The 14,422-nt window shown below is 45.8% G+C and overlaps 1 protein-coding gene across 2 annotated transcripts in view; it reads right to left on the reverse strand.

Moving 5' to 3' along the window:
• The window catches only part of LAMA1 (laminin subunit alpha 1), a 679,286-nt gene that overhangs the window by 478,691 nt on the left and 186,173 nt on the right, over positions 1 to 14,422 (reverse strand). For both annotated transcript variants that reach the window (XM_069620697.1, XM_069620696.1), the window contains exon 4: positions 7,130 to 7,372. In XM_069620697.1, coding sequence (XP_069476798.1) covers positions 7,130 to 7,372 — 243 coding nt within the window. The remainder of the gene's footprint in view (positions 1 to 7,129; positions 7,373 to 14,422) is intronic.

Here is a 14,422-nt window from a genome sequence, read left to right on the forward strand (position 1 = left end):
GTTATAATTAATCCCAGTGTGATGCTGCAAAAAATATAAGATATATTTCAGGGAGACCTGATGCTAATTATGTTCCATCATTTGCCAGTGTCCTTTCCAACATGTTTAAATGTGGGCTTTGTGAACATAACTTTTAGCAAATGGTATTCCAGCTAGTCAGGAAGTCAATATCAGCATGCCCATAGTTCAGATGGAGCTCATGCCTGGCTGGATGGCTGAAAGTGACCTCTTCAGACGCCAGTGTACATCATATCTGTTTTTCCATCAATTGTAGTGCTTTTTAAAATATGTTTATGAAATGCTTATGTATAACCGCAGGAGGTTGTCTCTTTATCTGAAATCACACATATGCCTTCAAGATGTAGTTTGGTCCATAAAGTTGAATCTTTGAGACAATCAATATCCTATAGATTCCAACCTTCTCTACTCCAACACAATCCCGATATACATCGACATTCCTCCTTTTCTTAACAAAACATTTGAAAACTCTCAATGTTTCTAAGAGCACACACAAAACTCATGAATAGTCTTTACTCCTAAGGATTTTCCTCTGTAAATCTGCATCTCTTAGTGACATGTCGATAACTGACCAGGTATAAAAACAGACTGGCTCCAGGTAAAAACAGAGACATGGTAGAGCAATGCACCACAGCTGTACATTCAGAACTATCTGGACATTTTGAGCAAGCCAGCAGGTATTTTTCCATGAAAGTGGTTCAGGCTGGTTCTTGCTGAAAATACTGCAGCCTCCCAACTAATTACAGCAGCAGTAGACCTCGGTCAGATAATTCTACTTACTTATGTATGAGCTTCATAGGCCATAACATGCCAAATGCAGGACTCTCTTTGATTTACAAAAGGTTTGGTCTTTCCCATGTTAAAACATTTTTGTAAATCAGGCCCTGAATGCCTAAAGGTGCAGCACACACAGAAGCAAAACAGGTTCAAAAACCTTTGACAGATTCCAATGTGTTGCTTTGCAACCAACTTTCTCAGCTCATGATATCAAGCCCATTAGGGTTGTATGCTTTGTCTTAACCACTGATGTGCATTATGTAAAATATCATTATGCCCATGTGTAAAAAAACAGGGTTTTCAAAATACTGTTTGACAGTGACAAGCAGGGGTGGACTGGGAACTAAAAGAGGCCCTGGAAATAATGTTCAAAGTGGCCACACATGACACATTTTCAGCAAGTCCAATGATTTTCCTACGAAAGAATTTGGAAATACCCCACAAAAGAGGCCCACGGTGCAGAGGAAATCTCCAGAGTTCCCTATAGGCCTGTCCACCCCTGGTGACAAGTGATATAAAGACTTAACAAATTCCCATATTTGTCAGTGTGAATCCTATATTATTTATCAGCTAACTTTCTCCTGGGTCATTTCATCTCGTTTTCTGTGGTCGATGACTCTTTGATTCTTTGCATTACTTCCTAAAAAAGAAAATGCATGTAAATTGATTGATGTGGCTGATGAAAACAAATGCCCCATGCACCCTAGAGAGGGGCTGGCACCAATGTAATGCAAGGAATCCAGCTATAGATGCTGCTTTTCCTTTGTTGCCCAGTAAACTCAGGCATTCTGTGTGCTGGAAGGTTCATGCCAACAGCAGTGATACCAACAGTCTGCTCTATTCCAAAAATAGACATATCCGCTTTTTACAGAGAACCTAATGTCAGATTCCTCCCCACTGCCAGCGATGCAATGGCTGTTCTAATCTGATAGAATGGCAGCAAGAGTGTGAAAGGCCTGTGGGTGACAAGGGAAGCGAGGGATGCAGAATCGGTATTGATTCAGGCAGCACGATGGGACATGTAGGCAGTTCTACAGGACAAGTAGATTTCTCATACATTTTATCTCTTGGACAAGTAGATTTAAAAACAAATTTCACACCCCTGAATAAATGAGTCAACACATTGGGCCTCATTATAAGTTTGCCGGTCCGGTAACAATAGTACCGGTAAGCTTGCCGGTACCATTGTTACCGGACAGGCAAACTACGAGATCTGCTCGTGGGTGCCTTCCTGCCCGCCAGATCTGACCTGCGAGCAGAGCATGTCGGATGCACCGGCACCATACTGAATGGTGCCGGTGCATCCGACCCCCCCCATTCCCATTGATCAATGGGAATGGGGAGCATTTCATTCCAGCGCCCGCCAATGGGCAATTACCGGGTCTGATAGGGCCGTAATGCCCCAGTAATTGCCCATTCTCAGGCGCTGGAAAATTTTGCACGTTTGGCAGCAGCCTGCCAGTTTTACCGGCAAGGCTACTGCCAAACTTGAAATGAGGCCCATTCACTTCCATGTGCAGGTATTTTTTTCCATATGCAGGTATGTGCCCCCCCCCCCAGTTCGCCCTTGATGCTGTGTGCCCACACCCCCCTGGTTGCCCATGATGCTGTGTGTGCCCCGCCCTCCCTGGTGGCCTGTGATGCTGTGTGTGCCCCCAAGCCCCCCGGTCCCTGTGATGCTGTTTGTGCCCCGCCCCGGGTTGCCTGTGATTGCCCCCCCGGTCACCCATGATACTATGTGCCTCCACCCTCCCCTGGTCGCCTGTGAGGCTGTGTGTGTCCCCCACTGCCCCCCTGGTCGACTGTGATGCTGTGTGTGCCACCCAACCCCACCTGGTCACCTGTGATGATGTGTGTGCCCCCCACATCCCCTGGTCACCTGTGATGCTGTGTGCCCCCCGGTCGCCCGTGATGCTCGGTGCCCCCACCCTCCCCGGGTTGCCTGTGATGCGGTGTGTGCCCCCACACCCCCTGTTCACCCGTGATGCTATGTGCCTTCACCCCCACGCCCCCTGGTTGCCTGTGATGCTGTGTGTGCCCCCACCCCCTCTATTTGCCTGTGATACTGTGCGTGCCCCCACACCCCCCGGTCACCTGTGATGCTGTGTGTACCCCCCACCCCCTCTCCTGCCCTTGATGTCCTCCCCCACCCTCTCCACTCATCCCTCTCTTCCAAGGCTAATAGTGTCCCCTTAGTAATTCTCGCATTTGCATGCTGCTGCATGGGGAAGGAACCATGTTTTTGCCCACATATTTGACTTTTGCATCTGTGTGCTGCTGCCGCCCTGCAACATGGGGTAGGCGCCATGTATTTGCCCACTGATTTCACTTTGCATCTATGTGCTGCTGCCGCCCTGCAACATGAGGTAGGCACCATGTATTTGCCCACTGATTTGGCTTTGCATCTATGTGCTGCTGCCGCCCTGCAACATGGGGTAGGCACCATGTATTTACCCACTGATTTGACTTTGCATTGGTGTGCTGCTGCCCCCCTGCAACATGGAGTAGGCACCATGTATTTGCACATTGCTGGACTTTCATATGTGTGCTGCTGCCGCCCTGCAACATGGGATAGGCTCCAAGCATCTGCCCACTGTTTGACTCTCGCATCTTTGTGCTGCTGCCGCCCTGCAACATGGGATGGGGTCAGACTCAATGTATGTGATCACCATGTACCGCTCTTTTGCACTTTGCTTATGATGTATTACCATGCACGTATCACGTTGTTGTAATTCACCCCTTCCGCTTCGCTTCCTGTTAACTGAAGCACCGAAACTAACCTCTTTAGTTTAAGCGCCTATAAATATACAAATACAAAACACGGCCAGCTGTGTGGTGTGCAGTCATCCTATAAGTGACGCTTACCTGTGCAGTACTATTCTAAAAACCACGTCCACACAGAGATGTGGCGTTACTCAACTGCAACACACCCAGAATGGCACGGAATTAGTTTGATACAAGGTAGATGAAGACTGCAAGGGTGTCAGAGTAGCAGAGGATGGAATGTTGTCCGAGTAGATATGGGTGAAATTTTGTTACATTTTAGAATAAAAATAACCTGTGCACATGACTAACATAGGCAAAGAAAATTAGAAAGGGTACACTTCTACAGATGAGTGAGTGCTCTTTCAGTCGGCGAGTAGAAGACACAAGGCTTTTTTTCACACAAAACATACTCTATGGAACCGTACTGTATGCATATACGTGTATTGGCAGAGTCATGCAATCATTGGTGGTCTCATGTTTGCCTATCTATTCCCCATCACCCACGCACACCACCTCACAGGCTACAGCATTGTGACGTTCTTTCTGATGGCTCAGGCATTCAGGATAGCTTAGTGTAACCCCCCCCCATCTTTCAAGTAGTGTCTCCCTTACCCGAAAGCATGATACATTAACATAGTGCTCTAAATGCACCAAACTTCTCCCAATGTGTGTGCTCCACGCTAATGGTAATTTCACTTTAAATCCAATCCTTCACTGTTCAGAACAATAATCGGCTCGGGCAATGGCACAGTTTGGCCTGATTGAGGTAATAGCCTGCGGTAATAGCCCGCTGCCCAATTTAAGGGCCCCTTTGGGGGTGGCATGGACATTACCGAGGGGCGGCCCTCCCTGTTAGATGATATTGCCATTAGCACCTCACAAACACCAGGCGTGGGTGCTAAGAGGTGTCTTCAGTTTAGAAAAAGATCAAGCTTACTGAAGCATCTTCCACGTATCTTCCACCTAACGTCATTTGAAAGAAGTCCATTTTCTGTGTTGATTATAATGACACAATGAAGACAAAAAACGGACTTCAAAGGCGCAGCACAGCATTGGATGTGCATCAGGAAAGTTACATTTTTACTTTTTGTAAATGTGAATACAGAACTTAGCACCTGAATCTGGTGTCCGTGGGTGCCAATAAGACTCTGGGCAGCTACGGGGGCAGAGGTGTGTGCCAGAAGCAGCAAAGAGGGGCGAGAGCATACTCCTTTGTGGCTATCTAAAACACAGGCTTGTACCAGTGAATACACCCCATGTTTTGAATAGCATCATTGCTTGGCAACCCCACCAAGGGTATTAAAAGACTATCTGTTACATTATGAAAATGGTAAACTACCATGATGGTGCAACATGTCTGTCCATTTCTGTATTATCCTGAAACTGGTGGGGACTGACATTTCAGACAGTTCCTGGGATCAGTACTCTGGAACTGTGATATTTCAATCTGAACGAGCAGCTATGGAATTTACGGGATTGACGTAAAACATTACTGCGGGCAGGTCAATCCAGCAAGGATGGGTAATATGAGAATATTACCACGTGCCGCAAGCTCCTAGAATAGATATGGATGTAAATATTGCATGACGTATTCTACAGAGCTCCAACGTTGGTGAAAAACGTTAGATCAGGACGCCCTCAAATGCAGTACCATGAGTGCCAATATCCTTCGAGGTGAGGGCATCAGAGATGTCATTTGGGGTATTTTTCTATTCCTTGTCTCATAACTAAGAAGAAATGCAATTCCCACAATGGCCACACACTCATAGACTATTCCCTGTTTCTGCATTCGAATACCCTCCAAACGCCCTTGTGTCTGGGCGTTACCACACCAGTTAACCACCATTCACTGTATGACGGTTAAAGTCTGTGTAAATCTTGAATTGAATTGAATTGATATTTTATTTCTATCGCGTACGTACACAAGTGTTTCAGAGCGCGACAAGGCAAGGGAGGGGAGGGGAACAGGGGACAACAAAACAGTGAAGTTACTAGGCCCAGTGACATTGAGAACGCGCAAGTGCTTGCCAGAATGAAGAGCCATTACCAGCCATATATTCTGACTGCTCCCCCAACAGCAACAATGAAGAGGTGTAACATAGAGGCAACAAACACTAAGGAAAAATGAATCATCCTAGTGGCAGTATTTAGACTGGAACCCCTCTCGAGGTTGGGATGGCTCACTTCTCTTCCAAATTAATAAGGAGCATGCGGACGAGGAAGTCTTCTGCTCCGATTTAACTATCTGCTGGCCAAGAAACAATAGGTTTCCATATGACCGGTGTTGTCCTGGCAGCCAACACTCTGAGAATACTGCCCTTCCGTATTAGGACCATTAAACCGGAGATCGTTTAAAACAAGCGCAGAGTGCCGCCTGCACTGTAACTAACATGACAGACAGTTGATACATCCAACACACACTTTGGGAATCTTCTGAAGAGCGGCCCTTGAATACTGGGACATTTCATTGTTAGATTTGGCTGCATTAAAAGAGAATTCGTTAATAACTGGTATAAAGAAAGCTGGAGCATTCACTCTCTGCAGGCGGGCGGGTTCACCTCCAGCCCACCCGCCTGCTGGGATTCCATCCAATCAGACATCGGACTGGTACCCTAGTGCCCAAGATTTAAGGAAGCTTGGGTGGTTCCAGAACTAAGTTCTCCTTTTAGCGAGTCGCCTTTAGCCTGCATGAACCCCACCCTGCCATCCTCCACCCCGCTTGCATCTACGGTCCCCTATGGCACTTAGGTAACACTAGGCTATGGTTTGCCTTACTCTACTTTTTATTACTTATCATATATCGGGATGTAATCTCCTTTTTCTTTGATTTTTATAGTGTTTATATTGTTTTTTTCCTCTACCAAGGTGCTCTTTCATCATTATCTCTGTACCCTAACCCCATCTTCTTGTTGAATACGTCGGAGTATTAGATGTGCAATTTCTGTGCTATACAAAACAATGAAATACAAATAATACACATACAATGTGCGATGATCGCAATATACTTATATTTTACCACCCTTTGCGGCCTGTCCCAAGACTTTTTGGTTCGCTGGAAGGGAGCTTGCCAATTTATTGTATACTTCAGAACTTGTTCTGCCCATCACACAATTCTGACAAGTTCTTTGATGTGTCCTTTACTTGTGAGTAGAAATGTATGGGATTAGAATTGTAACAGAATTTGGTATTTTCTTCAAATAAACAGAAAATCTATACTAATAAGCACACAGCAGAGTGCAGCTGGGCCTGTGTGTGTTAGGGGGTGGCGACACACACACACACACACACACACACGCACACACACACACACGCGCGCGCGCCAGCAGATACACACACATCCTGCTGCATGGGGAAAGCAGGGGTTTCATGAGATTTCCATAAAAATTGACAGAAACAGACGAAAAATTGCATAATCAAGAACAAAACAGGAATCAAGAATTAGAAAGCTATTTAAGCCATTGTCAGTGCAATATGGATTACTAATATGGACAAAACTGTCTGCAAAATTAAAGGAGGTTGTCCTTGTGCATTATAGTCATTATTTTCAGAATAGTACTAGGTTTCCTACCTCTCCATGTTCCAAAGGCACAAGCCTGGAGTAGTACGACGTGCAGATTACTTCGTTATCCCTCTTGTATGTGGGCGGTCCGAGGCGCGGTGTTACATTATATCGAGTCAAACATTCGGTGTCACTGATGGCATAATACTGCCATGGGGTGTAGTCAACACCATCAATCGAACGTTCCAAAATCCAGTTTCCAGGTCGAGGGGAATTTGCAGCTTTAATGATGATATAGGCGACTTGAAAAGTCTAGTAAAAATGAAAAACGAAATATTGCACTTTAATTCATTCTGTTTAAAGAGCTACCTTTAACAAGTAGACCATCATGGGAATAGCTTCACAAATCACATGGTATGCAACATTACAAAAGAGCTAGCAGTGCGACAGATGCGATCAGAAACATAACTCTAGTTTATTTTACAATATGGCATTCACCAGGGAAGCAGAATTACGTGGGGAACTATGTATGGCATAGCCGTGCCGTGTGTACGGTATAGCTGTGCCGGTGCTACCATTGTGTGACAAGCAGAGAAATACATCAATAATGCGACAATAACCCGGGAAAGTCAACATGTTTAAGACATAGCCTTGCAGGTGGTGCCATCATATCTGAAGTGCAACCCAAAAAGCCTTAATAGTGTCATCATACAGTGGTTAAGCCACCATATTTTATAGCCTTATAGGTTCTACCACCATAGCATGAGATGATGCTAGCAGGCTGCATGTAAAAGTGATCTTCTGCCACCAATTCTATGGATCTAGCTGTATTCTATGCTCTTTAGCTACCCCTCTTCATTTTTTGCGCAAATAAGGGAAACAAGCCACCCACACAGATATTAGGTGGCTCACTCTATGCAGGCTGCCCTACAGCGCCGAGCTGCCCCTCTTCCCACAGCTAGTGGCAAGTATGGGCTGGGGGGCAGCCCTGGAGTCCAGAATGTGGCCTTTGTCTATGAACACATCAGTTCAGGGACCAGGTCAGGCCCTAGAACAGCACCCGAAAGAGCATGTGCCTGCTCAACGCCTGGTTCAATGACCACTGCAAGAGCCCGGGTACCCCACTAAAGGCGAGATGATCATTTCTTGTATTTTCTGAACTTTTTATTGTTTAGGCTTGGTCTCCCACTCCTGGTTTTGTTCATCTAGGTTTATGTGGTGGAGTCGTCTGATTTTGTCTGTCTGACAATATTCATACTATTGCTTGACCTTCATTATTAACTGTGTTAAGGTTTGTCATATCATTTGTGTTGCCGTGATGGTGTTCTTTTTTCTCTTCTGTGCTTTTTCATTCATGTATTTTTGCAACCAGTTCAATGTGTGTACCTGCTCATTAATGTTTATAAAAAAATGAAAAACAAGCAGAGAAACAACCCATATGCCAGGTGCATGGATAACTGGTCCAATAATGCCATCATCAGCCCTTCTAGTATTATTTAAATCTTCCTAGAGAGGCGTGAAGGATCCAGTTGGCCTCCAGCATTTTTTTCTTTTCTTTTAAGCACATCTCTAGTATCGTTAAGTATATATAAGTCTAACTGGTGTGGGAAGGTCTTCTAAAAAAAAATCAAGAAAAAAATGATAGGCCTACTATTGTCATCTTTCAACTTCCTGGAGGTGTCAAACATTTTTAGGAGTGCAGAGTAACATTTATTTTGAATTTGGCTTCTGCGCATAGAAATGGAAAATATACTATTTATACACACAAGTGACATTAAGAACAAATGGCAACCAGCACTAGTTATTTAGAGGTTCTCCTGCAGGGCTGTACCCATGTTTTCATTTTTGTAGGCACTTCTCCGGTACCGTTAAACAAAAACCTTTTTAATATGTCCAACAAAACTGAAGAGGTCCTTTAAAACTTGTTTTAAAATTATAGCAATGCTGGCACCTGTACAGGAGCTCTTTACAGTCATTACCTTGTAACTGTGCAACATCAGCCCAATCATTTGAATGCAAGATGCAGTCAAGCATTATGGGTGCCATCTTGGAATGGGCATCGGGCAAAACTTCTTGTAGTAGAGTCAGGATAGACAGCATCTTGGATTGGGTCCATATCATAAGCATTAGTAGATACTGTGTTAATGAGACACAATTTTTCTCTCTGTGTGACTTGTATGCGAATTCATGACACACATATTCGCATACCATAGATTAATTTAAGGGACTATTTTAAGTTTAGAGGTATTTCAAAGTTGTCAAAACAGATTGTAATATATATGTTAGCTGGAGACGTGCAGTGCAATTACAATAACATTTGTAGCTGTGCTGTTGGTGTAATGCGGCCAGGAAGCATGACTGGGGCTAGGTGGCATGGATAAAAGACACGAGAGAAGCCCAGGCAGCGAACAGAGAGATGACAACACACGGGGTGGCTGCGGGAACACAACACAAATTGAAGTGGTGGGAAATATGACATGAGGGGTTAGGGGAGCGGAGGCAAGGCAGAAGGGAAAGCTGGAGGCCTGCGACATTGATGTCATTCAGGGTCTAATCCAGAATGCAGTGTGTTTACATCCACACACTGAATGCAAGAGTGAGATCCGGAATGACACCACTCAAGAGCGTATGGAAGCCATCTTGTTATGTTCGTCCCCAACAATGCCTGGCTGGTATGATTGTTGTGAGGGCTGGGAGACGGCCAAAAAACACATGACTCTGTGAGTGTGATCGTCCACGTTCTACTCTCATACCCGAAACCTCAAAGCTGTGCTGCAGTTGCCTCAATATCGCTACTTGGGAGCAAATCTCGCCTTTTTAAGTTCGTCGCACTATCTGAGCGTTACAGTCTCAATCAAGTCAGCTTTCATAACACAGTGGAACTAAATAGCAGCACCCGTGTGAGTCGCTATTTGTATTCTGAAATGTCATAGGTAGTACCATACCCCAAGGATTCTTGGGGACATTGGATGCAGAGATCTCGAATTGGGGCACCCTCCTCCCGCTTGTGACAACTGCCAGCTGCGCGGTCTTTATCTACGAGGCGATCCTCCGAGTTTTCCTTAATGTTTCAAAATGCAGTGCATATGTGTATGTGCTATGCTAATACAGGAGCAAGCCTTAAAACAGCCTGCAAACCTCTCACCAGTATTTTGCAAATTATCATGAATCACATGAACAAGGATTTATTTGTGCAATTTTACTTTGCAGCTAAGAAGTCCATGTTACTTACTAACAAATACGGCACGGTGAGATATGTGTACGTGTCTGAGTAGTCGTGAAGGCACAAGGTTTTCCAGGGCCTCTTGCAGTAGCGCAGAGTATGACCCCAGCGTCCCCCCTCCTCCACCATCGAGGGCAGCCGCCGTGGTGAATATTTTACCCTGTGTTTGCCACAGTCCGCTAAGCCGTATCTTTGCTTGTTATGCGGTTGGCTGGACAACAAGTGAACCGATCGCTTTTTGATTACGCTGGCCTTTTTCAATGGCTCCAGTGCTACTACTGTCTCGGCAAAAATGCTGCTGAAGCAGCCAATGTCAAACCCAGTCCAAACAAGTGACGTACGAATCCGACCGTGCATGCACGCAGGGGGCCTGCACTGTGGGAACGAACAGCGTGCACTACAGGCAAGGCAGCTGAAGCAAAAGAGGCGATTCCCGGGAGCATCGGAGATATCGGATTCAGAAGGACACATCTCAATGGAATGGGTGCATTTTTGAGTTGCCCACGTGCAAATGTGATTCACAAAGATTTGCTCAAGGGCATCTCAGTGATGCTCCAGAGACATCTCCAGATTGGCTCCCGTTTTAGGCTTTGTGAACCAAGCCTAAAATAGCATTTGCCAATGAGCAATGCTCACAGACATTTCCAGATTGGCTCCCGTTTTAGGCTTTGCGAACCAAGCCTAAGATAGCATTTGCCAATGTGCAATGCTCCAGATATCTCCAGATTGGCTCCCGTTTTAGGCTTTGCGAACCAAGCCTAAAATAGCATTTGCCAATGTGCAATGCTCCAGACATCTCCAAATCGGCTCCCGTTTTAGGCTTTGCGAACCAAGCCTAAGATAGCATTTGCCAATGTGCAATGCTCATAGCATTTACCAATGTGCAATGCTCCAGGCATCTCCAGATTGGCTCCCGTTTTAGGCTTTGTGAACCAAGCCTAAAATAGCATTTGCCAGTGTGCAATGCTCCAGACATCTCCAGATTGACTCCCGTTTTAGGGTTTGCGAACCAAGCCTAAGATAGCTTTTGCCAATGTGCAATGCTCCAGGCATCTCCAGATTGGATCCCGTTTTAGGCTTTGCGAACCAAGCCTAAGATAGCATTTGCCAATGTGCAATGTTCATAGCATTTACCAATGTGCAATGCTCCAGGCATCTCCAGATTGGCTCCTGTTTTACGATTCATCTTCAGATTGGCTCCCGTTTTAGGCTTCGTGAACCAAGCCTAAGATAGCATTTGCCAATCGGCAATGATCCAGACATCTCCAAATTGTCTCCCGTTTTAGGCTTTGCGAACCAAGCCGAAGATAGCATTTGCCAATGTGCAATGCTCCAGACATCTCCAGATTGGCTCCCGTTTTTAGGCTCTGTGAACCAAGCCGAAGATAGCATTTGCCAATGTGCAATGCTCACAAGCATCTCCAGATTGGCTCCCGTTTTAGGCTTTGTGAGCCAAGCATAAGATAGCATTTGCCAATGTGCAATGCTCCAGATATCTCCAGATTGGCTCCCGTTTTAGGCTTTGCGAACCAAGCCTAAAATAGCATTTGCCAACATGCAATGCTCCAGACATCTCCAAATCGGCTCCCGTTTTAGGCTTTGCGAACCAAGCCTAAGATAGCATTTGCCAATGTGCAATGCTCATAGCATTTACCAATGTGCAATGCTCCAGGCATCTCCAGATTGGCTCCCGTTTTAGGCTTTGTGAACCAAGCCTAAAATAGCATTTGCCAGTGTGCAATGCTCCAGACATATCCAGATTGACTCCCGTTTTAGGGTTTGAGAACCAAGCCTAAGATAGCTTTTGCCAATGTGCAATGCTCCAGGCATCTCCAGATTGGCTCCCGTTTTAGGCTTTGCGAACCAAGCCTAAGATAGCATTTGCCAATGTGCAATGCTCATAGCATTTACCAATGTGCAATGCTCCAGGCATCTCCAGATTGGCTCCTGTTTTACGATTCATCTTCAGATTGGCTCCCGTTTTAGGCTTCGTGAACCAAGCCTAAGATAGCATTTGCCAATCGGCAATGATCCAGACATCTCCAAATTGTCTCCCGTTTTAGGCTTTGCGAACCAAGCCGAAGATAGCATTTGCCAATGTGCAATGCTCACAGGCATCTCCAGATTGGCTCCCGTTTTAGGCTTTGTGAGCCAAGCCTAAGATAGCATTTGCCAATGTGCAATGCTCCAGGCATCTCCAGATTGGCTCCTGTTTTACGATTCATCTTCAGATTGGCTCCCGTTTTAGGCTTCGTGAACCAAGCCTAAGATAGCATTTGCCAATCGGCAATGATCCAGACATCTCCAAATTGTCTCCCGTTTTAGGCTTTGCGAACCAAGCCGAAGATAGCATTTGCCAATGTGCAATGCTCCAGGCATCTCCAGATTGGCTCCTGTTTTACGATTCATCTTCAGATTGGCTCCCGTTTTAGGCTTCGTGAACCAAGCCTAAGATAGCATTTGCCAATCGGCAATGATCCAGACATCTCCAAATTGTCTCCCGTTTTAGGCTTTGCGAACCAAGCCGAAGATAGCATTGCACATTGGCAATGATCCAGACATCTCCAAATTGTCTCCCGTTTTAGGCTTTGCGAACCAAGATGAAGATAGCATTTGCCAATGTGCAATTCTGCAGGCATCTCCAGATTGGCTCCCGTTTTAGGCTTTGCGAACCAAGCCAAAGATAGCATTTGCCAATGTGCAATTCTGCAGGCCTCTCCAGATTGGCTCCCGTTTTAGGCTTTGCGAACCAAGCCTAAGATAGCATTTGCCAATGTGCAATGCTCCAGGCATCTCCAGATTGGCTCCCGTTTTAGGGTTTGCGAACCAAGCCGAAGATAGCATTTGCCAATGTGCAATGCTCCAGGCATCTCCAGATTGGCTCTCATTTTATGGTTTGCGAACCAAGCCGAAGATAGCATTTGCCAATGTGCAATGCTCCAGGCATCTCCAGATTGGCTCCCGTTTTAGGGTTTGTGAACCAAGCCGAAGATAGCATTTGCCAATGTGCAATGCTCCAGACATCTTCAGATTGGCTCTCGTTTTAGGGTTTGTGAACCAAGCCGAAGATAGCATTTGCCAATGTGCAATGCTCCAGGCATCTCCAGATTGGCTCCCGTTTTAGGGTTTGTGAACCAAGCCGAAGATAGCATTTGCCAATGTGCAATGCTCACAGACATTTCCTGATGGGCTTCAGTGCTAGTCCCGGGGAGGTATTCATTGTTGGTATTTGATACTACGTGGACCTATCCTGCAGGAGCAGCAGAGAACTTGCCAATGTGCAATGCTCACAGGCATCTCCAGATTGGCTCCCGTTTTAGGCTTTGGCAAATGCTATCTTAGGCTTGGTTCGCAATGTGCAATGCTCCAGGCATCTCCAGATTGGCTCCCGTTTTAGGCTTTGTGAACCAAGCCTAAGATAGCATTTGCCAATGTGCAATGCTCCAAGCATCTCCAGATTGGCTCCCGTTTTAGGCTTTACGAACCAAGCCTAAAATAGCATTTGCCAATGTGCAATGCTCCAGGCATCTCCAGATTGGCTCCCGTTTTAGGCTTTGCGAACCAAGCCGAAGATAGCATTTGCCAATGTGCAATTCTGCAGGCATCTCCAGATTGGCTCCCGTTTTAGGCTTTGCGAACCAAGCCAAAGATAGCATTTGCCAATGTGCAATTCTGCAGGCATCTACAGATTGGCTCCCGTTTTAGGCTTTGCGAACCAAGCCAAAGATAGCATTTGCCAATGTGCAATTCTGCAGGCATCTCCAGATTGGCTCCCGTTTTAGGCTTTGCGAACCAAGCCTAAGATAGCATTTGCCAATGTGCAATGCTCCAGGCATCTCCAGATTGGCTCCCGTTTTAGGGTTTGCGAACCAAGCCGAAGATAGCATTTGCCAATGTGCAATGCTCCAGGCATCTCCAGATTGGCTCCCGTTTTAGGGTTTGCGAACCAAGCCGAAGATAGCATTTGCCAATGTGCAATGCTCCAGGCATCTCCACATTGGCTCCCGTTTTATGTGCAATGCTCACAGACATTTCCTGATGGGCTTCAGTGCTAGTCCCGGGGAGGTATTCATTGTTGGTATTTGATACTACGTGGACCTACCCTGCAGGAGCAGCAGAGCACTTGCCAATGTGCAATG

Source organism: Ambystoma mexicanum, chromosome 5q (assembly GCF_040938575.1).
Source record: "Ambystoma mexicanum isolate Mex_15411 chromosome 5q, UKY_AmexF1_1, whole genome shotgun sequence".
In the NCBI taxonomy this organism is placed as follows: Eukaryota; Metazoa; Chordata; class Amphibia; order Caudata; family Ambystomatidae; genus Ambystoma; species Ambystoma mexicanum.